Below are 24,355 nucleotides of genomic sequence, written 5' to 3'. Positions count from 1 at the left end.
TGAGGTATTTTAGCGCGACACAATAGCGTTGATTGAGACAGAAGAAGAATCGTCCATGTGAGCAAGGAAATTCATTGTTTGAACTCCAGACAAAAACATCACAATAACATGTGCATACTAGGAAAATGTTTATCTACTCTCTAATATTTTTTCAAAACAAATAAGACAGAAAAAAAATCATAACTCAAAAAAAACCAAGGGGCCCAGGGGGCCTGTGTCGCTCACCTGGTAACAACTCAGTAAACATTCACTTATGTTACCTGAGTTTTTTTCTTCAAACATGATGAATATGCCTTGTTTTATATTGATATAGCCAAACTGATCCCTTTAGCCCATCCATCAGGCACCTGGGGATTCAGCCCTTCACTTTGTACAATTTGTACAACCACAGATGTTACCAGTTATTTACTCACATATGGGTGATATCCTTTGTTTAGTTTCAGAAGTTGCATGGATATAGATAGTTGATTTTACGCCTTTAAGCCCTGACACTTAGGCCAACCATTTGTAAAAATTTTGTTGCACTCCATAAGGATATTACAAGCCAATGAAGAAAAACTTAATTGTTGACAGACGGACGCTACGATATGGCACAAACTCACCTCGGTCCTTTGGACCAGGTGAGCTAAAAATTCAGAGTAAAAGAAATATAGGCACATCCCATGAAATACATCAAATGCTATTTTGGGTAAGAGGTCTAGGAATGAGGGTGAAGATTTCCCAGGATCCATTACCTACAGGAAGAACTCTTTCCCAGTACAAATAAGAATAACACAAAAATCACGTCTGACCCAATCAATCTATTAAGTAACTGCTATATTACCGAAAAAATCCGATGATCCTAATAGCAATAAGAAGAAAAGTCATTTATTCATACAACAATACGCACTTATATGTATCATGCAAATAAAAATTGTTTTAAAAGGCATCTATGCAAACTAAGATGACATTTGGACATATTCGGCCCATTCAGAAAGCTTACGTGTAATAGCCATTCATTCTCATACGGCTACAGCTAAATTTTGGGGGCGTACATTTTAGAAATAAAAAATAAAATAAAATGTTAACTTGGTTTTAGAAATAATGACTTACAAAACCTTTTCTCTCTAAATGTGCCCTTATACATACAGAGTTATCTATTCTTGTGAGCACGTATAATTTGTTACTTCATGGACGTAGAATCTTTACAGAAAAGCTTCATAAAAACATACAGTGCAACAAATACCATATGCTCACAAGGGGAGGTAACTGTTTAAATAAGACAAAATGCGAAATTATGTATAAAAGCTATTGAGTTTTCACACTAGATTGTTTAGGATCCTTGCTACACGATGCAGAGCAGGGGAATACACAGCTAGATATTATAAGGACACGAGAAGACTCCCTCTCAGAACAGGCTCTCACCTGGAAAACGAACGATCCATTTTAGTTCGCCGCTTGCTTTCTTCCAAAGTCTGGAACTCCGTTTTTCCGCTGGAAATAGATCTTCATTTAGTTGGAATATCAATGTTGTCCTGGAATTATTTCTTTTTATTTTGACAGGGTGAGGATGGGCTTAGGGGGACAAGAACATACCTTGTCGAGTTTGATTTCAGATGCCTGGTATGTAAAATGATTGGGTGAAATAGGTCACAAACAAAGATCAGATCAGCTTGCAAAGCTCCATGTCAATTCGTAGGATATTATTTGTCCAAGTTTCAAAATGTGACATTATCTTTTTTTTGATATAAGACTAAAATTGTTAGTGAAAAGTAAAATTATTTTAACAATCATCACTTGTGTATATAACTTGCTGGCTTGGATCCTCCAAATAGGAGCCAGAACTAGAACTTCGATAAGCCATCAGGAGTTACCTCCCTTGGTTAGATTTTTTTTCTGTATCACATTTTGAATTGGATCTTGATTTAGTATATATCAGTTGCAGAAAAAAACTTAGTGAAAAGAACCAAAAGCAAATTCTGTGTTTGATGTGATAGAGATTTTTTTTTTTTACGAAAAAACCAAAACCAAACAAAAAATCTCTTTAGTTGTTTATCTGTGACCCAACCACTATACGTTTCTAGTCAATGGAGATCATAGCAGAATTTCATTTGAAATCTTTTTACAAAAAAAAAAAAGTTCAACAAAATTGACACTTTATTGTGACTTTAAATGCACTACACCACCAACGAATGATTATTTTGATCTATCAAAAACACCAGTACACAAATTAATATTTTTTCAGTAACAAATGTCCCATGCTTTACACCTTTACCATCATTGAAATGTTTAAGCTTCTTATTTTATTTCAGAATAAAACAAATTAAAATGTATAATTGGATCCCAACAAAAACCATGGCACTATGTCCAATATGAATTGGTACCGATTGTGCAGACAACAAAATCAAAACAAATTATTTGATACAAATTTTTGTGTTACCTGGTAATTAGACATTTATAGGAACAACAGTAATCATTGTCCAAATAATAGATATTGTCAATGGTGGAGCATCTTTAAAAACTGTATAATATCATCATTAGAATATGATCTCCAAAGACTAGATCTAGTTGTAGTAATTTGAAAGATAATATTTGAAACTCATTCACCCCCGAAGTCCCATTTAGACTCTTCCAATTCGAAGACTAGAACAGTCCATTATGTACTAACAGGGGTGGATAAGTTGTTCTAACACCCCAAACCAAGTTATTTCTATATTAGTAGTCCAATGATAATACATTTCTATTCTCTGTTTAAACATCACATTCTCATCAAACATATCCTTTCAGTTGTTCTTCATATCAAAGAGATCTGCTTACCAACAAAGCATGAAATTATTTCTTCTTGAAGCATTCCGTTTATAATGTCCTTTCGTATATAGTAAATATTTGTACATACCTTCTTTTAAAACTATATTTCACGAAAACAAATTTGTTTTGAGTGATTTACATATTATAGTTTACATGATTGATTACGTAAGATTAGAAGGAAATTATATTTATTTCATTTATATAATTAATTGGATAAAATTAATCATACAAAACATTTCTGCCTTTGAGTTATCTATCTTTGTGTAGAGATGGTATACCAAGTTTCCTTCTCTTTGGATCACTTCAAAAGTAATCTATGAAGGAAATATTAAGTTTTATACATTTAGTTGTTTATATATATATATAAGATACACTTATATCCATTAGAAAAGTTGGTTTCAATTTTTTTGTCGGGTGAAAAGTTGGGAACCTCAATAGTTCACAGTTACAAGTTGAAAATGATACAGTTTAATCTTCTTTAATGCCTGTTCTAACTTTTACATGAATGGACTCTTTGATTGATTAATGTATTTTAATTTATATGTTTTAATGTTGTGTTTATTTGAACAGGAAGCTGAGCAAACAGGATCATGAACAGTTAACAAAACAGAATCAACCCTACATGCAAACATAAATACTGGTCATACTGCAGAACTAGCATGCAGGGACAGACGACAAGTTCATTAAATGGTTGATATATTTATACTTAACAGAAAAACTTATCATCAAAAACATAAATGAGTCTATCCAAAAAAATCTCTTTAAAATTTTTTAATTTTTTATCTTAATTATCTTTAATTCATACACAACATTCACAAATATTGGTGACAATTGCACATCTTTTGGCATATTAATGTTTCCATCGAAGATATTAAATGTACAAATTATGTTTATCAAATATCTGAAAGCTTTTATTTTCTAGCATCTGTGACAATACTAAGGCTCTATATTTTAAGTTGTTTATAAAGGACACGAATGCCAATCTAATGTGCAGACACTATGTAACCAGGGGAGATAAATACGAATCAAGAATAATAGCACTAAGAAATTCACTACATGATCGTATAATATCCCATAACCATTATAATGTTAAAACTGTATTGAATTGTGATGAAGATACATATGTATACCAAATTCAATGTGTGAATGCATAGCTTCTACCAACAGGTTCACATAAGTTCCATTATGTTAATTGTATATGTTGTTAATTAACTTTATGTTGAATCATAGCAGTTTTGTTCAGAGATGGCTTAGATAGGCCTTCACTGATGCCAAATACCTTTGTTTATTGCAATAAAATTTGTTGAAACTGAACTATTTGATGCATAATTTCAATGATGTTTTTAATTCATTATAAAATAAATTTATGCAAAGTTTGAAACTATTCTTTGTTTTTTCACTATATCTAATGTTGATTTTTGATGCTTACAGTAATGGCTAATTGTAGATAATAAAGACATTATCAGTCACTTATAAGTCATATAATGGTCTATTTTCCTTAGAATAAAACAGATTGTTTTTTCTTTGCTTTTCTTTGAATATCCTTTCCACAATTAATTATATTTGATACGTATACTAGAACCCTCTAGTACTCTTTAATCTGATAGTAAGAAATGGTTGGTTAAAGAAATGAAATTTTAAACAAAGCCAAAATAAAACCACTGCAAAACTTGGGCAGAGTGTTTAGAACAGATACCCACCTAGCAATGTTTTCTTACCTGTATCGGAACTTGGATCCGATAGAGAAGATTTTCTTGGTTGGAGGATTCGGAACATACAGTCGGAAAAATGTGTGGTGTTCCACGCAGGACTTCCACAAGTTTTTACACGAACGATAGCTCACCATGTTAAATCCTATTAAGTTTTCTACAGCATCATTCTGTAACATCAACAAATCCACATGTTATAAAACATTCAGCTGATCTTTTCAGGTTTCCAGTTATCATATTTAATCCACTAAAATCTCATTCAAGCAAGAGGCCCAGAGGGTCTGTATCACTGAAATGACTTATTGGACCAGCAGTGTTATTTATAAGTAAAGGTTAACGTTTATCTATCATATAACTGGCTCGTCCAGCCATGTCATATATATCTTAAGACACACATGTAATAACACCATTGAAAAAATATAGTTCTGACGTCATAATCGGAAACGTCACATCCAAGCCAAATTTTTGACTGTTGTTATATAGAGACTAAATTAAAAGTTTAACTTATATTTCTATTAATAAAAGTTATGTAATAAAGACTCATGGCATGTAAAATTATTGAACTTATTTGATAAATTTCATATCACATAACCCCTCATGTAAGATCCTCTATTTCCTCAATAATTTTAAAGAATAATGTTAGTATGACTTTTCAAATTTACTCAAACTGCTAATAACTTACCACTTCTCGTCGTAATTGAATAAAAAACTGCTTCCTTTTAAAGGAAATTTTTACTATTTTTGCCCTGAAAAATAAAAGATAATGGTCACAAATAAACCAAACAGATCTTCACAAAATTAGAATATATTCAACGTTTATCACATGCTCCCTATGTAAACTAAGAATAACACTCCGAAATACCAACCAGCATCTCAACCTACTTATTTAAAACGGGCTGTAAGTAACTAAACATAGTTATTTGACACTGGCTGTAGGTATTTAAACCTACTTATTTGATACTGACTGTAAGTAACTTTACCAACTTATTTGACACTGGCTGTGGGTAACTAAACCTATTTTATTTGACGTGGGCTGCAGGTCACTAAACCTACTTATTTGACAATAGCTGTAGGTAACTAAACCTACATATTTGACACTGGCTGTGGGTAACTAAACCTATTTTATTTGACAATGGCTGTAGGTAACTAGACCAATGTTATTTGACACTTGCTATAGGTAACTAAACCTATTTATTTGACACTGGCTGTAGGTAACTAAATCTATTTTATTTGACACTCTCTGTAGGTTACAAAACCCATGTTATTTGACACTGGCTGTAGGTAACTAAACATAGTTGTTTGACATTGGCTGAAGGTAACTAAACATAGTTGTTTGACATTGGCTGTAGGTAACTTAACCTATCTATTTGACACTGGCTGTATGTAACTTAATCTATTTTATTTGACACTGGTTGTAGGTAACTAAACCTATTTTATTTAACACTGGCTGTAGGTAACTTAATCTATCTTATTTAACACTGGCTGTATGTAACTTAATCTATTTTATTTGACACTGGTTGTAGGTAACTAAACCTATTTTATTTAACACTGGCTGTAGGTAGCTTAATCTATCTTATTTGACACTTGCTGTAGGTAACTAAATCTATTTTATTTGACACTGGCTGTAGGTCACTAAACTTGTACTCACCAAGGGAATGTGTTGATTTTGACGTTGTTCTGAAATACCACCAGTCCTATAGATGTCACACCAAGCTGTATATCTATGTTGCTCTGATCCTGTAACCAAGCATTACAGCGACACGTTACAGCAGATAGACAACTATAACCACTGGTGATCATACATTGAAGCTTGCAGCAAAATAGCATCACCAGAATCCTCCTTTAAATTTCATTACAGAATCTTAAATGGTTATCCATCCATTTCATCTAACAATACTGTTTTATTTACTTTTTTTCAGATTAATAATGAAATACTTCAGTTTTTCTGCACTATAAATCTAATAGGGCATATACAAGCATCTCAGATCTATAGCTAAATTGTAATGTAGCATGATAGGCCTATCCTATAGAGCATAGTCCTGATACTGAACGTTTTCGTAGTGATACAAACAAACCAGGTTTCTCTTCATTGCATTGTATCAAAAAAAACAAAGAAGAAACCAAGGAGCCACAAATCGTGTTAATAACCCTTTGTAAGAGTCAAGTGGTTTAGAGCCACAGAAAGTAAATTGTAATTTATGGTTTTTTTTATAACATCGCTGCTTCTATGGTAATAAGGTCGCCAATGCTAAAAGACACAACAACTAGGACTCAAGCCTAACACTTGCAGAAGAAAGTTTCATAGAGCTAAGCTTAACTGTTTTGGAGCCATAGCCCAAACTGCTACTCGTATAGGACTCAAAGCAATATACAAAGAAAACAACACCCCCCCACTTCCATCCGTCCCTTCCATCAATTCATTCTTTAAGATGAGAATAATAATACTATAGTAAACCTATTACTCGGCAAAAATTCAAATTCAGATTGATCATTAATTAAAACACAGGACAATTTGATTAATAGGTCATCCAGTCATCCTGGAGAAAGACGATTTGGAGCATGTCAAGTTAGAATCAATATTTTACAATCATCCAAAAAAAAAAAAAAAAAAAAAAAAATTGTCAAGTTTCACGAAGAAATTGGATTTCATAAGGTATGAATTGGATGCTGTACTGTACTAAAAATGCTTTTTTTTATTCTGTTGAATTTTCTTTATCAAATTCAGCAACTTCATAGACAAAGAAAGATTGTTTGAAAACACCATAAGCATTGCTTGTTAGTCGTTGACTAGGTGCATGTACTCTCCATGTACAATCAGTGCAATTTGTGGTCAGTATAGCATGAGGCATGCTTACATACAATCTTATATGTTTTATTATCAATGTAAAACAGGATATAGATGATGTTGATACGTTGAGCAGAAAAGAAAATAAAGCTACATCATTAAGCATACTGGTTAGTCCAACCAAGCCATATTATATACACACCATTCACAAAGTATGCAGGAATATTCATCAATCGAAAATTGTTAAAATTCATGATTTAGTTAAAGTTTAGATTATTCTTTTTTTTAGTGATATTTGTGTAATGGAACATCGCTTGATCATGTGGCTGACTGGCCTGTTAGTACAAGGAGCTGTATTCCGTCTTTGCATATTACAGAGTTAGCTCCCTTGCGGGTAGGTATCGATTGTTACGTCAATATTTTGTGAGCACAATTCACGTCGTTTTCTCTGAAACGTAGGACGCTATGCTTGCAAACACATGACGTCACAATCAATACCTACCCTACAAGGGAAATAACTCTGTAATATGCAAATTCAGAATAACTCCCGGATAAACTAAACCGAACCCGTTGAATAAAGTTAGCCCAATCATAAGGGATCCAGAATCCAATACAAAATGAGAGTTATACAGGAATTGATAATGAGTCTATAACGTTACTGTGTTGCTATGGGATACATCATACTGGTGTTGCTAGAGTGATCTCCCTCTTAATCTAACGCTGTTATGAGTAGTATGGGTCGATCGATTGATAAATATTTCCATCCTAAAAAACATTTGTTATTTGAACATGCCAAGTTAGACAAAAGGACCTGGCTCTTGAAAAGCTGATTAAGCTAATCACAGTTTAGCGAAAATTTACAAAGCAAGCTGAAATAGTTTATGGTAACGCAAACTTGTAAAAAAAAAATGGTATAAAATTCTGAAGTTTAACTTTATTTACAGATTTGTTGCCTGCCCATTTTTGAGAAAGTTACGATCGCAGGATTGCAGCAGCTTTCAAACGAGAACTTTCACTAAACATATGATTAAGCTCATCTCCTATTGAACAGCCAGGCCCTGGTGATCACATTGTACAATGTTAAATGATATGTACATCAAAAACCTGTCTGTCTACTAATTTTCCATAAGTCATTATCACCATATCGTGTTTACATTACATCATATCGTGTTTACATTACATCATATCGTGTAAACATCAATTATATCAATCATGCCTCCCGAACGAAATAAAAGTGAAAAATTTACCTATCATTGAAAAATTTTTGGGATAGACTGAAAAAATCCATCCAGGGCAGTAAATTTTACCTAAACTGTACACAAGAGATATGAAATATTGACTTTTGGAAAGCTATAGGACAGAGGTTCGTTGGTCCTGAGGTAACCTAGCTAGATGAGAAGTTAGAGATTAGTGGCTTTAGTGCTAAATGATACTGACTATATTGAACGCGGGTTCCTGTTCTATGTCACCCGTCATCATGGACATTGACTGCAACAAAATGAAAAACATGAATTATCTCCCATTAATTTCAATAGATTATTTTCTGACGCTATTGTCCTTCATTTATATCAATTAATTTTGAAAGAAAATTAGCTGTTATGTTATGTACTCTCAACACACGGCAATAACTGATTATGTTTGTAACAACAAAATTGTTCTTTATTTTTTAAACAGTGCTGTTATTTCTTCTGATAAAACAATTAAAGGATGCTTATAAAAGCAAGCAACTCTGAAAAACCACAGAATATTGAACTTTACTTGAACAGAAAAGTACATTTCTGATAATAGCTTTTTCTAGAAAATCTGAAATATCAAAATCAATACAAATGAACAAATATAATTATCATTTCCATTACTGTAATGCTGCAAATCTTACCATGGATAAAACCGTAATTTGTTTTTATCAATATTTGTACCAACACCAATGAACTACAACTAACTAACAGGAGTTTCACCATCAAAGCAAGAAAATAATAGCGAGAGAGATCTGGTCAAAGGGAGATAATTCAGTTTTTATACTCATAAAGGAAAAGAGAGATATGTAAGGTCAGGAAGAAATATCTCATATTTCTCAAACTCATTCTGAGGTCACGCCAGAACACAACAGTCACAAAATTTATACTCCAATCAAAGCAGTTACTCAGAACATTTTTATAACAAAAACATGAATATCAAACATTTGGTCCCTAAAGTGCTTTTGAGACTTTGTAAAACAGATGAACCAGAACATGTGCTAAAGTGCTATTGTGAAATCACTTCAAAAGAATCAGCTGCATCAAATATAGAGTAAAATTTTGTGAAAATATATTATACACCATTTCTTTTTCAGTTGTTAAAAAAGCAAATTAAAAACAAAAGAGTGAATGATTAAAAGCATCATAAGTACAAAGTATTTCCAACCAGAAAAAAAATATATATATAAATTCAGCAAAAGGTTTACAAACACAACAATCATTACTTCAAAAATAAACAAAAATCATCCAAATTTTAAGAATGTCAAAAAAGTCTTTTGATAATTCGTTTATTTCTAGTGATATTTGTGAATTCTAGTACAATTTTTCAACAATACTTTTGAAAAAGGTTTTAACAAACATTGGAGTAAAACTAATAACGATGAAAAACTACATCGACAGCTCACACACGTAGATAGCTACGTCAATAGGTCACACACAATGGGTGGATGAGAGAGGAACGAGGCAGATGGACAATAGATAAGTACTTACCCGAGCATTGTGGAGGTCTACTCCGTACATCTCCAGACGTTTCGCCTTGTCAAGGTAGTTATATTCAGCATCGGCTGGGGTCTGGCCCCTAAAGACGACAACTCAGGTGATTAAAAAACAACAAATATTGGAATAGGAAATATTTGTGATAATTTCAAATTGATTGATAATAGAAAAGTGAAATTCAAGGAAAGAAAACCTACTGTCAAAAGTATGTCTCCGCTGAATATACCCTCAGTAATAACACATGCTACCTTGACAACATTTAATATTTCCCTGAGTATATACCAGTCAGTAGTGACAGTAAAATGTCTGACCTGTGCTGCTTGTGTTGTTCAGAAACTTGTTTCTCAAACTCTTCTGTCTGTGTTGGGAGAAATCGATACTCTGTGAGGTAGTTGTCCCGATGTTCCTCTGGGTTATAATCACCGAGCTCAGCTGAAACATATCAACCCGTTATAATCACCGATCCGTAATATATCAACCCTTTATAGTTATAATCATTGAGCTGAAACATATCAACCAATTATAGTTACAATCACTGATCCGCAACATATCAACTCGTTATAATTATCGAGCAAAAACATATCGACCCGTTATAGTTATAATCAATGATCCGTAACATATCAACTTGTTATAATCACTGAACCATAACATATCAACAGGTTATAGTTATAATCAGAGAGCTATAATATATCATCCTGTTATAATTATAATCACTAAACTGTTACATATCAACCAATTATAGTTATAGTCAATGATCCCTAACATATCAACTTGTTATAATCACTGAACCATAACATATCAACCCGTTATAGTTATAATCAGAGAGCTATAATATATCATCCTGTTATAATTATAATCACTAAACTGTTACATATCAACCAATTACAGTTATAGTCAATGATCCCTAACATATCAACTTGTTATAAGCACTGAGCTGTTACATATCAACCCATTATAGTTACAATCACTGTTATAGTTATAATATCTGAACCGTAACATATCACTGTTATAGTTATAATCTCTGAACTGTAACATATCAACCCGTTATCGTTATAATCACTGGAGCCGTAACATATCAACCCCTTATTATCTCCGAGCTATCAGATCAGGGAGATTAATATTTCTTGGTGACAAGGGGAGATAACTTACATTGCACTGCGTAACTGGCCAATAATGCGGCGGTGCTGGGAGGACACACCAGTCTCCCCTCCAGTATATCTCGCTTTACTTGTAGAAAAAAGTGGTATCTGTGAAATAGAATTATAAATTTGTTAAAAAATCTTGTTACATACTACAAACTTCTACTGTATCTTTAGAGAACAGTTTTTAATAAGTACTAATTGTAATATATTTTTTTGTATACAAGTAAAAAGCCTTGTCTCCATGGTAACTCATTAATCTGGAGTTACCAGGGTTAAGACATTTATATTGTCTCCTGAAGTATTCCTTATAATGTGTTAACTCTGTGTAGAAATCAAGACAGTACTTTGTGGTTACAGTAAAAAGAGATAAAATATTATCACTCTAAAAATGAGATGGACTAAACCCATTATGGCCTAGTCAAGACGGTACAGTATTGTCTTCAAATTGGATAATGTCTTATGATTATCTTATGATTGGATAGTGTCTTATGATTGGATATTGTCTTGTGATTGGATAGTGCCTTGTAATTGGGTAGTATCTTGTAATTGGGTAGTGTCTTGTGATTGGATAGTGTCTTGTAATTGGGTAGTATCTTGTAATTGGGTAGTGTCTTGTGATTGGATAGTGTCTTGTGATTGGATAGTGTCTTGTGATTGGATAGTGTCTTGTAATTGGATAGTGTCTTGTGATTGGATAGTGTCTTGTGATTGGATAGTGTCTTGTAATTGGGTAGTGTCTTGTAATTGGATAGTGTCTTGTGATTGGATAGTGTCTTGTGATTGGATAGTGTCTTGTAATTGGGTAGTATCTTGTAATTGGGTAGTGTCTTGTGATTGGATAGTGTCTTGTGATTGGATAGTGTCTTGTGATTTGATAGTGTCTTGTGATTGGGTAGTATCTTGTAATTGGGTAGTATCTTGTAATTGGGTAGTGTCTTGTGATTGGATAGTGTCTTGTGATTTGATAGTGTCTTGTGATTGGATAGTGTCTTGTGATTGGATAGTGTCTTGTAATTGGATAGTGTCTTGTGATTGGATAGTGTCTTGTAATTGGATAGTGTCTTGTGATTGGATAGTGTCTTGTGATTGGATAGTGTCTTGTGATTGGATAGTGTCTTGTAATTGGATAGTGTCTTGTATTGTATGTCTTGTGATTGGGATAGTGTCTTGTGATTGGATAGTGTGTAGTATATCTTGTAATTGGGTAGTGTCTTGTGATTGGATAGTGCTTGTGATTGGATAGTGTCTTGTGATTGGGTAGTATCTTGTAATTGGGTAGTGTCTTGTGATTGTAGTGTAGTGTCTTGTATTGGAATTTGGATAGTGTCTTGTGATTGGATAGTGCCTTGTAATTGAGTAGTATCTTGTAATTGGTAGTGTCTTGTAATTGGATAGTGTCTTGTGATTGGATAGTGCCTTGTAATTGAGTAGTATCTTGTAATTGGAGTGTCTTGTGATTGGACAGTGTCTTGTGATCGGGTAGTATCTTGTAATTGAGTAGTATCTTGTAATTGGGTAGTGTCTTGTGATTGGATAGTGTCTTGTAATTGAGTAGTATCTTGTAATTGGGAAGTGTCTTGTGATTGGACAGTGTCTTGTAATTGGGTAGTATCTTGTAATTGGGTAGTGTCTTGTGATTGGATAGTGTCTTGTAATTGGGTAGTATCTTGTAATTGGATAGTGTCTTGTGATTTGACAGTGTCTTGTAATTGGGTAGTATCTTGTAATTGGGTAGTGTCTTGTGATTGGATAGTGTCTTGTGATTGGATAGTGTCTTGTAATTGGGTAGTATCTTGTAATTGGGTAGTATCTTGTGATTGGATAGTGTCTTGTGATTGGATAGTGTCTTGTAATTGGGTAGTATCTTGTAATTGGGTAGTGTCTTTTGATTGCATAGTGTCTTGTATAATTGGGTAGTGTCTTGTGATTGGATAGTGTCTTGTGATTGGATAGTGTCTTGTAATTGGGTAGTATCTTGTAATTGGGTAGTGTCTTGTGATTGCATAGTGTCTTGTGATTGGATAGTGTCTTGTGATCGGATATTGTCTTGTAATTGGATATTGTCTTGTAATTGGATAGTGTTTTGTGATTGGATAGTGTCTTGTGATTGGATAGTGTCTTGTGATTGGATAGTGTCTTGTGATTGGATAGTGTCTTGTGATTGGATAGTGTATTGTATTTGGATATTGTCTTGTGATTGGATAGAGTCTTGTGATTGCATAGCGTCTTCTACACTTGGTCATAATAGATTGTGATGGTGAGAAAGAAGCAGCTATAGATATATAGATGTATAGCAATATTACCTGGTATACTCTTCTGACAGCTTGCTAGGATCTGATACATAGAATTTTACACGGAAAAAGAACTGGAACGGAGGACCTACAACAAAAAATAAATCAGATATAATAACTTCCACCTCAGTGATCCAAATATTACAAGTTTGTACATATACTTCATCCCAAGGTTAGGTGTTTGTTGATCTTGGTGTCCACTTTAAGTGATCAGTCTAAAGTAAGAAGACTCTCTTCACCATCTCTGTTTGTTCCCTGTTCCATTGAAATATAAGATGTCATAGGGGAGAGTACTCACCAAAACTACCAGTAACAACTTTGTAAAACTATGGACCATGCTAAAACTGAATCTACACAACTCACAGGCATGATGAGCTTACATAGATATTGTTTTAATTAATTCCTCAGTATTTCTAAGGAATAGCAAAAACAAAATTAATATAGCTTAAAAGATACAATACTGTATATAATGATCTATGTACAACCTTCTGATGTTATTGTTGGTAGTATATACTACAATGCATATTAATACAATTGTATATATTTACAATGAATAACAAATTGAAATTCAATTTGCATCATTAGGATTCTTTCATACACAAACCATGAATATTTGCACTCAGGAAAGAATTTAAACAATTCAAAACATGACAGTTTACAAGATTTTTTTAATTCATAAAGTAAACAGTACAGTTTTCCTTGTCAACATCCTTACCCATGACACATTACTGCTCTTATACAGAACCAGCAAGATAAAAATTTATGATATTTATCATATTTGCCAGTATATTTGAGATAACATTCGACTGCTGATGTTACATACATTTATCCTGCGATGTATTTACGACACTAACCTGCGACTAAACCTACTCAAAACATTTATTCCCCTGTATACATGACATAGACTTCCAGTAGACCCTCGCAGATTCACAAAATTAACTTTGACAGCTTGATGGTTATGACCATTAAAGTATTCCATTAAATATAACATCCTAGCTATACAGTTATTCTTTTTTGCCACCATGGTTCATTATGAATTTTAGGAGTGAAAGAGTTAAATTTATTAAAACATCTTTGTAAGATATTTGAGCACAACAAAATTTCCTGGTTTTACATAGCTGTGGTTAATCCACAAATTCTATAGCCAAAACCTTCAGGAAACTAAATTTTTAAATAAATCCATCTACATGTCTGGGGATGTTTGTTTTCAAGGTAAAAAAACCTGATTGAAACTTTTGAAATACAATGATACATTCAGGCTTCACAAGGGCTTCTCCCAAAGCATGGTACTAGTCAAACATATGCAAGGCTCAGCAATAAAGAGTTACACATCAAATTTCCAGCACTTTTACCCATAATGCATCATTCTGCTGAAATCCCATTATCTTCCTATCTCTTGGTGAATACCTGTATGGCTATGACAAAAAAGCTACCTTAAAAGCTTCTAACTCAGACATTCTATTCACAGTCTGACGAGGAGAATTTCTCCTAAAACCTTGGATATATAAGCCTACAGAGATAATCAATAGACTGGATCATACATCTTCATGCTTGCTTTGGATTTGTTTATGGTGATTTATTTTCCATTTGCCTGTCGAGAAACATTTGGGCATTTCAGTCACTTTGGAAAACTTAAAGATGAACACTTCATATGGAGCTGGAGGAGCATATAGTCCTGAGCGTTGGAGCTTTTAGCTCATCAGTCTTCCTCAATAATAAAAATAATGCTAAAGGAAAATAATTATACATCAAACATGTCTACTCACCTCGACACTGTTTCTTGATTGTTTTAAGTGGATCCAGCCACCTCTGAAAATACAAAGAACAAGATTATAACTGTCCATCTGGGATTTTGGACAGACAGGGCAATGTATTTTACATACTGGTACATACAACTGTCATGTCTTCAGACCCAATATGTAACACGTCTGTATGAAAGTTGGTACATACAACTGTCATGTCTTTAGACCCGATATGTGACGCGTCTGTATGAAAAATGGTACATACAACTGTTATGTCTTTAGACCCGATATGTGACACGTCTGTATGAAATTTGGTACATACAACTGTCATATCTTTAGACCTAATAGTGACACGTCTGTATGAAAGTTGGTACATACAGCTGTTATGTCTTCAAACCCAATATGTGACACGTCTGTATGAAAGTTTGTACATATAACTGTCATATTTTTAGACCCGAAATGTGACATGTCTGTATGAAAGTTTGTACATATAACTGTCATATCTTTAGACCTAATATGTGACACGTCTGTATGAAAGTTTGTACATATAACTGTCATATCTTTAGACCCAATATGTGACATGTCTGTATGAAAGTTTGTACATATAACTGTCATATCTTTAGACCCAATATGTGACACATCTGTATGAAAGTTGGTACATACAACTGTTATGTCTTCAGACCTGATTTGTGACACGTCTGTATGAAAGTTTGTACATATAACTGTCATATCTTTAGACCCAATATGTGACACGTCTGTATGAAAGTTTGTACATATAACTGTCATATCTTTAGACCCAATATGTGACACGTCTGTATGAAAGTTTGTACATATAACTGTCATGTATTCAGACCCAATATATGACACATCTGTATGAAAGTCTGTACTTACAACTGTCATGTATTCAGACCCGATATGTGACACATCTGTATGAAAGTTGGTAATACAACTGTCATATCTTTAGACCCAATATGTGACATGTCTGTATGAAAGTTTGTACATATAACTGTCATATCTTTAGACCCAATTTGTGACACGTCTGTATGAAAGTTTGTACATATAACTGTCATATCTTTAGACCTAATATGTGACACGTCTGTATGAAAGTTTGTACATATAACTGTCATATCTTTAGACCCAATATGTGACACATCTGTATGAACTAATATGTGACACGTCTGTATGAAAGTTTGTACATACAACTGTCATATCTTTAGACCTAATATGTGACACGTCTGTATGAAAGTTTGTACATATAACTGTCATATCTTTAGACCCGAAATGTGACATGTCTGTATGAAAGTTTGTACATATAACTGTCATGTCTTTATATCCGATATGTGACACGTCAGTATGAAAGTTTGTACATACAACTGTTATGTCTTCAGACCTGATTTGTGACACGTCTGTATGAAAGTTTGTACATATAACTGTCATATCTTTAGACCCAATATGTGACACGTCTGTATGAAAGTTTGTACATATAACTGTCATATCTTTAGACCCAATATGTGACATGTCTGTATGAAAGTTTGTACATATAACTGTCATATCTTTAGACCCAATATGTGACACGTCTGTATGAAAGTTGGTACATACAACTGTCATGTCTTTAGACCCGATATGTGACACGTCTGTATGAAAGTTTGTACATACAACTGTCATGTCTTTAGACCCAATATGTGACATGTCTGTATGAAAGTTTGTACATATAACTGTCATGTATTCAGACCCAATATGTGACATGTCTGTATGAAAGTTTGTACATATAACTGTCATATCTTTAGACCTGATATGTGACACGTCTGTATGAAAGTTTGTACATACAACTGTCATATCTTTAGACCCGATATGTGACATGTCTGTATGAAAGTTTGTACATATAACTGTCATGTATTCAGACCCAATATGTGACATGTCTGTATGAAAGTTTGTACATATAACTGTCATATCTTTAGACCCAATATGTGACATGTCTGTATGAAAGTTTGTACATATAACTGTCATATTTTTAGACCTGATATGTGACACGTCTGTATGATAGTTGGTACATACAACTGTCATATCTTTAGACCCGATATGTGACACGTCTGTATGAAAGTTGGTACATACAACTGTCATGTCTTCAGACCTGATCTGTGACACATTTGCATTGAAGGTGCTGACTCAGCTAGAATAACACAAAATCAATGAACACGACAACAGATCGATAAACTTGTGTTAGTGGAGGACACCAATCTCTGATCATAGGCAGCACCAGCCAACTCCAAATCGGCCATCAGACCTAGACACATACATAAACATTAACTACCACTGATTTACACAATATTATTTTTCAAAGAAGATGTTACATTGACTTCGCAAAACACCATAATTTGTGTGAATTGTATCTGTGTTAATACTTATAACACCTGTATGTAGTAGCCAACAATATGATAACGGAGAATTATAAACAAAGATGCTGTGCTGGGGCGTACCTTGTTGAACCAAAGTCTAGGTTGGCTTTAAATGAATACATAATATCTAATTAACGAGAATTCTCTGCCAACATTCCCTCTTTCTACATACATTATTGTGTTTTCTGTTAAACAACACATCCTTGCCAGAGAGGCTTGGTTTTCCACATGTGAAAGATTGAATTATCTACAGATCTTGGCTAAGATGCTGTTTGCCTATATACCTCAATAAATGTACAATTCAGTGCATTAGACAGTGCTTAGACTGATCATGTTTGTAAGCTAGTACATAATATCAAGACATAATGTTTATCAATCATACCAGGCTCCAGATTTCTCTAGATAAACTTATGTCAAAAACTGACCTAAATCAAAATATTTCATATAAGTTACATAAGGAGAAAAACTTAAGTTTTGACTTAAGTCTGCACTTTTGTTTCCAGAAATCAGAGCCAGAGGCCATATTTTTATGCCAGGTGAATGCATACTATTTTCTAAAAACTTGACGATCAATCTTTGCAGTTTAATCATGATCATCATCAACATTCTTGTTTCCTATTTTCCCCCGTCAACTTTGCTAATATTCCAAATCAATCAATTTACTGTCAGGAATAGCACAAACCTATCATGAATGCATCAAGTCAATAACAGGAAGTCCACTTGACAGTAGGTGGGTAGGCAAAAAGAGGAGCTAAATCCTTACTCTGGTAAACATTAATAATCTACTACTTGATAGCAATTGCATTCTGAAAACAGGAGCTGTTTGATAGCAAAACAGTCCGCCTTTGTAAGACTTTATCTCATACAAGAACACATATCTATCCATTGGACCTCTTGAGATCCTCAAACTCTTACATTTTTTATTTTTTAATAAATGTCCATTCTCATCCTAACAAGCTCTGGAATCAAGCTAACAATTTTCTGTTTTGACAGACTTCAGAGATTTAGGTAATGACTAGTAATTCTGTCATAGGAGAAAAATCTTGAACCCAGAACTTCATAACTGCAGACCCTTGCTTTAAACATTACAGTTTCAATCTATTCATCACAATTTTCTGTTTTGACAAACTTCAGAGATTTAGGTAATGACTAGTAATTCTGTCATAGGAGAAAAATCTTGAACCCAGAACTTCATAACTGCAGACCCTTGCTTTAAACATTACAGTTTCAATCTATTCATCACATATAACTTCTAAGCTTGTAGATTTTGCACACTGTTTCAATAAAATGGTAGGTTGGCCCTCACTACGCCTGTAATCCCGTTGTCGTCTGCCATGAAAGATACATGATGTGTGTTACCACAGTGGCAAGCAAGTTGATCTAAACAGCCAATATTGCATTGCCATGGTAACCTCACTGCTCCAAAATATTCATCAATACCAGTTTTCTCCAAGAACAAGTATAGAGGTACAGTTGTAGTGTCTTCTCTGTTTCGATTTACCCTTTGTTTTTCCGGATCTAATAAGAAAGACTCATCAAAATCAACTGTAAGATCCACGATAGTAAGGGACCACATATATAACACTAAGTACATTACATCAAAGGCAAAAACAACAGCCAGCGTGTACAGCGTGTTGTTGTAGGCAGGTTAAACTCACTTCGCTTATTTTGTAGTATTTCCTATTAATATTCAAGGTCATTTAAGGATATTCCATGTAAATGAGAAGGGGCCGAGGAAGCTGGAGTTCCCGAAGAAAAAGCCCACCATCCTACAACCTGATTACTGCTCCACATGGCTTTCATTAACTTTCTACCCAAAAAGGTGAAGGAATTATTGTGGGCTGTCAGGGCTCCTTAATCACTGCAGCCTCCAAATCAGAAAAGGGAAAGGATTTAGATTTAAATAATATATTTACTGTCCACAATCTACACAAACTATGGCATCTATATATATATTACGATTCACAAAGTTACATCAAAATTGATGTGAGTACACATTTGATGACATGCATTGATCACGGCTTTCCTCTTTCTTGAACCTTGAACCTTAAACAAACCCTGATTGTTAATAGGATTAAACAAAATAAATCTAAAGCTGTGTTCAATCCTCAGAGTTTTTCCTCGTCAAGATTACAAAAATAAATTTTCTAGGACTCATGTTTCTTAAACATGATATGCAATGACCATTCCTTTAATAAAGCTGTGTTTGTGCAAGATATCATTTTACCCAAGTCCTGATAAAAAACATAATTAAATTTAAGGAAATACGCTGCAGAAACTGTAAATTTTCAGTTAGAATTTCCTCTACGTGAGAAACATTCACAGTGCTATAGCCTCCTGCATCACTAAAAATCAATGATGTAACAACACGAGGCCTTCATCACTTAAAATTCTCATTTGTACAAGCCCTATTAAAATTGTGTGCTGCTTCCAATGAACAGTTGTGAAACACACCACATTGTATCTGAATACCTAGTTTGTGAGTTGTGGACAGTTGTGAAACACACCACATTGTATCTGAATACCTAGTTTGTGGACAGTTGTGAAACACACAAGATACAACCTTGTATCTGTGTACCTAGTTTGTGAACAGTTGTGAAACACAAAACATACAAACCTGTATCTGAATACTTAGTTTGTGAACAGTTTTGAAACACAAAACATACAAACTTGTATCTGAATACTTAGTTTGTGAACAGTCGTGAAACACACAACATACAAAATTGTATCTGAATACTTAGTTTGTGAACAGTTGTGAACACACAACATACAACCTAATCTAAATACCTAGTTTGTGAACCATTATGAAACATACAACATCTGACCTTGTGTCTAATATTAACCATTCATCCTGTACAAACTACGACTAGATATGGCTATTGGTTTGTCTACAGTGTCATTACTGAACTTCAGGGATGGCATGCAGTAAGCTTTGTGATGTCCTATGCTCTTTATGAACAGTTATGGAATTTTACTACCAATTTGTATAAGTTGTATATCTGAATGGTCAAACCAACTCTCAACTCTCTCCACAGATGAAATGTTCTGTCTATGACTTCCAAAACATAACAAACCACTGCCTAATTAACATCTTAATTAAGGGTGTTGTTATTGATCAGTTCTATGGCTGTTTGTCATATTCAACAGAAGATAGATGAATAGAATCTTACATGGGTCTGTCAAGTGGACAGGGATATCTCAACCCAAGTGAAAAATTTTGGAATGTCAACCTGAGGCTTGACGAGGATTGACGGCCAAAATCTTTTTATAAGGGTGGTGATATTTCTATCCCTGGGTAATCAAAAACATTTTTTTATGGATTTAAAACCTGTATTGAATTGTATTTCAATATTAGAAAAGTAAATAATAATTTGCAGAGATAAACATTCACATATCTATCTTAACTGCGAAAATTGTGAAAGCATATATTGCATGTGTGAAAGAAAGTCGGTTTTAACTCCAGGTTTACAATCATCTAAACACATAACAACTCAATGAAGATAGGCTATCATTTTTGAGCTCCCTGGATGTCTGCTTACAACCTAAAGTATGATTTTCTCTCTTGAAATGAAATGAAAATTTGTATCTTAAGAAAATAAGGTGGCTTATAACAGTATCATACAATTTACTTACCAGCGCATAAGTACTTGGTGCCATGTAATTATGTCCAACCATGTGATCTGGAGCGGGTGACAAATCAACAAACTGGAGCCCAAAGTAATCCTTCTCAACTAACTCTAGGTGGTCAAACACTTTGTCAAGTAAATGCTGTGCTTTTGCACGTTTCTGAAACAAACATTTAATGACTTATACTGCCAAACATGGTAAACATCAAAATTTATCTCGTTAACCTGATCTAACCTTAAATCTCTAGACTTGTTGTATCAAGGAACAATATCCAAGCTACAATGCATTGAGAGACTTGTAGTTCAATAAATGATTAACATTATTTTAATATCTTTCTGAGTGTACAATACCAGTCAGTATGGGGGAAATGTTTCTCAATTACATGTTTATTTAACACTTCAATGAGTGACCGATGAGTGACCAGTGAGTGACCATTGATTACATTCACCATTTTTCTGACAACTGATGATTGGACATCTGAAGAGTATGAAGAGGGTATAAAAAAAGGTGTCCGCAACTAATTAACAAAGACTAATAATATATCAAATTTCCAAATTATGAAAATATAACAATCAAAGATCTTGGAGCCTACACAAGATGATGAACAATCTAAAGATCTTGGAGCCTACAAATGATGAACAATCAAAGATCTGGGGGTCTACAAATGATGAACAATCAAAGATCTTAAAGCCTACAAATGATGAACAATCAAAGATTTTGGGTCTACAAATGATGAACAATCAATTATCTGGGGGTCTACAAATGATGAACAATCAATGATCTGGGAGTCTACATATGATGAACAATCAAAGAATTGGGGTCTACAAATGATGAACAATCAAGATCTACAAATGATGAACAATCAAGATCTGGGGTCTACAAATGATGAACAATCAAAGATCTTGGAGTCTACACATGATGAACAATCAATGATCTGGGAGTCTACAAATGATGAACAATCAATGATCTGGGGGTCTACAAATGATGAACAATCAAAGATTTGGGGTCTACAAATGATGAACAATCAATGATCTTGGAGTCTACAGATGATGAACAATCAATGATCTTGGAGTCTACAGATGATGAACAATCAAAGATCTGGGGTCTACAAATGATGAACAATCAATGATCTGGGGGTCTACAAATGATGAACAATCAAAGATCTGGGGGCCTACAAATGATGATCATTCAAAGATCCAGGGGTCTACAAATGACGAAAAGAATACAGATCTAAGATTTGCAAGTAAATACTAATCCCTTATAAAGGACGAGTACTGTGGACATGACATATCCCGTATCTCCAATACCGCCTCTATACCAACATTAATGTAATAAGACGACTTAGGGGACACAGCAATGCTGGTCTTCTCAGGAAAAATTCAAACACCTATTGATTATCTGCATACTAACAACTATTACCATGTACAATATTTTAAACAAACCAATTGTAGACTAGGGGCTTTCTAGAAAAGGAAAGATTACGGTCTGTTACACTGGTGTACCATGGCCACTGGACAAGGCAATGAAGCCTTCTGTAAGTGAGACAGCTAGTGGACAGCATATCCTGTTAGGAGCAGTTATAGCAACAACTGCCTGGAGTTCCAGTTTCATCAACACTCCTTAACTTTAGGGAATTCATGAGAAAATTTCCATAGGAAAGCATTGAAAAGGGGAATTTATCCTTAATTTCTGTTAAGCTTTAAATTTCTATCCAGAATTTCAACTTAACAAATTCCTAATTAAAGGTAAAGTTGCAAAAGACTATTGTTATTTCGTATGATACTTTATTACTTTGACTGTGGAAATCTATACTGCGGTGCACAGTATATAAAACTCGCTAGGATAACTTACATCAATCTCAAACTGTTCCTCACTGTCGTCTAGAAAATGAACAATGCACTGCACCGTCTTTGGCTGTCGATCCTGAAGATGGGCAGCCATCTCAGATGCCCGAACATTGTACGTGCCGCCAGACACCAGCCGCATGGACATAGTGTGCAGCTCTGCAACAAAAACATCAAACAACAGGTTACAAACATCAAACAACAGGTTACAAACATCAAACAACAGGTTACAAACATCAAACAACAGGTTACAAACATCAAACAACAGGTTACAAACATCAAACAACAGGTTACAAACCTAAAACAACAGGTTACAAACATCAAACAACAGGTTACAAACATCAAACAACAGGTTATAAACCTTAAATAACAGGTTACAAGCCTAAAACAACAGGTTACAAAGCTTAAACAACATGTTACAAAAGTTAAGAAGGGTTGGAAGGGCAAGTACAAACTGTACAGCTGCACAAACTGTACAGCTCTGCAATAAAACCAATTAAACAACAGGTTAAAACGTAACAATAGGTTAAATACCTCAACAACAGGTAAAACAAGAGACCAATAGTTTTTAAATTGATCTCTCACCTGGTTGAGTAAATATAGCAAAAACTCAAAAATCGAATGCATCATAACATACTCATCTTGTAAAGCATTTTCTATATATTCAACATACATAAAACTATTACATCATCAAAAGATTTTAAATGAATAAATGCATCTCTGCCCCACAGGTATACTTATCCAATGTAGGTATTATCAAATGCTTAGTTTCAAAGAAGTAATTTATATGAAAATACCGTATTTGACCCAATAAGCGCCCAGAGCGCTTAAAAATTGATAAAAATGAAAACGTGCTAATAAGTCAAAATTATTGCAAATTTATACCGTTTTATGTAGTTTTGGTCCTTATTTATGCCTGGGCAATTGAAATTGAGGCCTCAAAAAGGGGGAGGGGCACTTATAGGGACGTGGGCGCTTATTGGATCGAATACGGTAGGCTACTGAACTCTTTTGGCCCTGTCCCTAACCCAAAGGAGGTCAGCCCAACAGTAAACGGTGATGATGAGACTTGCCTAATTTTCATGTTTTGATTTGATTATATATATTATACAAATGTGTATTTAGGGTTCATATTTTTGCGTTGGTATGTAACCAATGGATCACCATGAATATGAAAGAGGCGTGAAATAAACTTTCACAAAAATACTTCATTGGTTTTTTTTTGTTAAATCGAAATATTTACGCCGGCAGATATATGATCCAATTCTTGTTATCTGTAAATTAGCACAAATTGTTTCTCAAC

General features: G+C 34.0%; 1 protein-coding gene across 7 annotated transcripts in view; it reads right to left on the bottom strand.

Moving 5' to 3' along the window:
- Positions 1–24,355, bottom strand: part of LOC138314455 (tyrosine-protein phosphatase non-receptor type 4-like) — a 120,838-nt gene that overhangs the window by 79,592 nt on the left and 16,891 nt on the right. For 4 of the 7 annotated variants that reach the window (XM_069254809.1, XM_069254806.1, XM_069254804.1 and 1 more), the window contains exons 2-13: positions 23,060–23,211; positions 21,215–21,367; positions 15,210–15,252; positions 13,456–13,531; positions 11,160–11,257; positions 10,322–10,442; positions 10,005–10,092; positions 8,719–8,769; positions 6,145–6,233; positions 5,179–5,242; positions 4,506–4,666; positions 1,405–1,473 (exon numbers count right to left, since the gene is read on the bottom strand). In XM_069254809.1, the coding sequence (XP_069110910.1) occupies positions 1,405–1,473; positions 4,506–4,666; positions 5,179–5,242; positions 6,145–6,233; positions 8,719–8,769; positions 10,005–10,092; positions 10,322–10,442; positions 11,160–11,257; positions 13,456–13,531; positions 15,210–15,252; positions 21,215–21,367; positions 23,060–23,200 (1,154 nt within the window). In that variant the 5' untranslated portion in view covers positions 23,201–23,211. Of the gene's footprint in view, positions 1–1,404; positions 1,474–2,875; positions 2,888–4,505; positions 4,667–5,178; positions 5,243–6,144; positions 6,234–8,718; positions 8,770–10,004; positions 10,093–10,321; positions 10,443–11,159; positions 11,258–13,455; positions 13,532–15,209; positions 15,253–21,214; positions 21,368–23,059; positions 23,212–24,355 lie in introns of all 7 variants that reach the window. The other 3 variants (XM_069254807.1, XM_069254805.1, XM_069254808.1) reach the window with 3 other exon arrangements.

The sequence above is a fragment of the Argopecten irradians genome, chromosome 2, assembly GCF_041381155.1.
Source record: "Argopecten irradians isolate NY chromosome 2, Ai_NY, whole genome shotgun sequence".
Lineage (NCBI taxonomy): Eukaryota > Metazoa > Mollusca > Bivalvia > Pectinida > Pectinidae > Argopecten > Argopecten irradians.
Note: the sequence above shows the minus strand (reverse complement) of the source record. Positions and strands in the feature narration are given on the sequence as shown.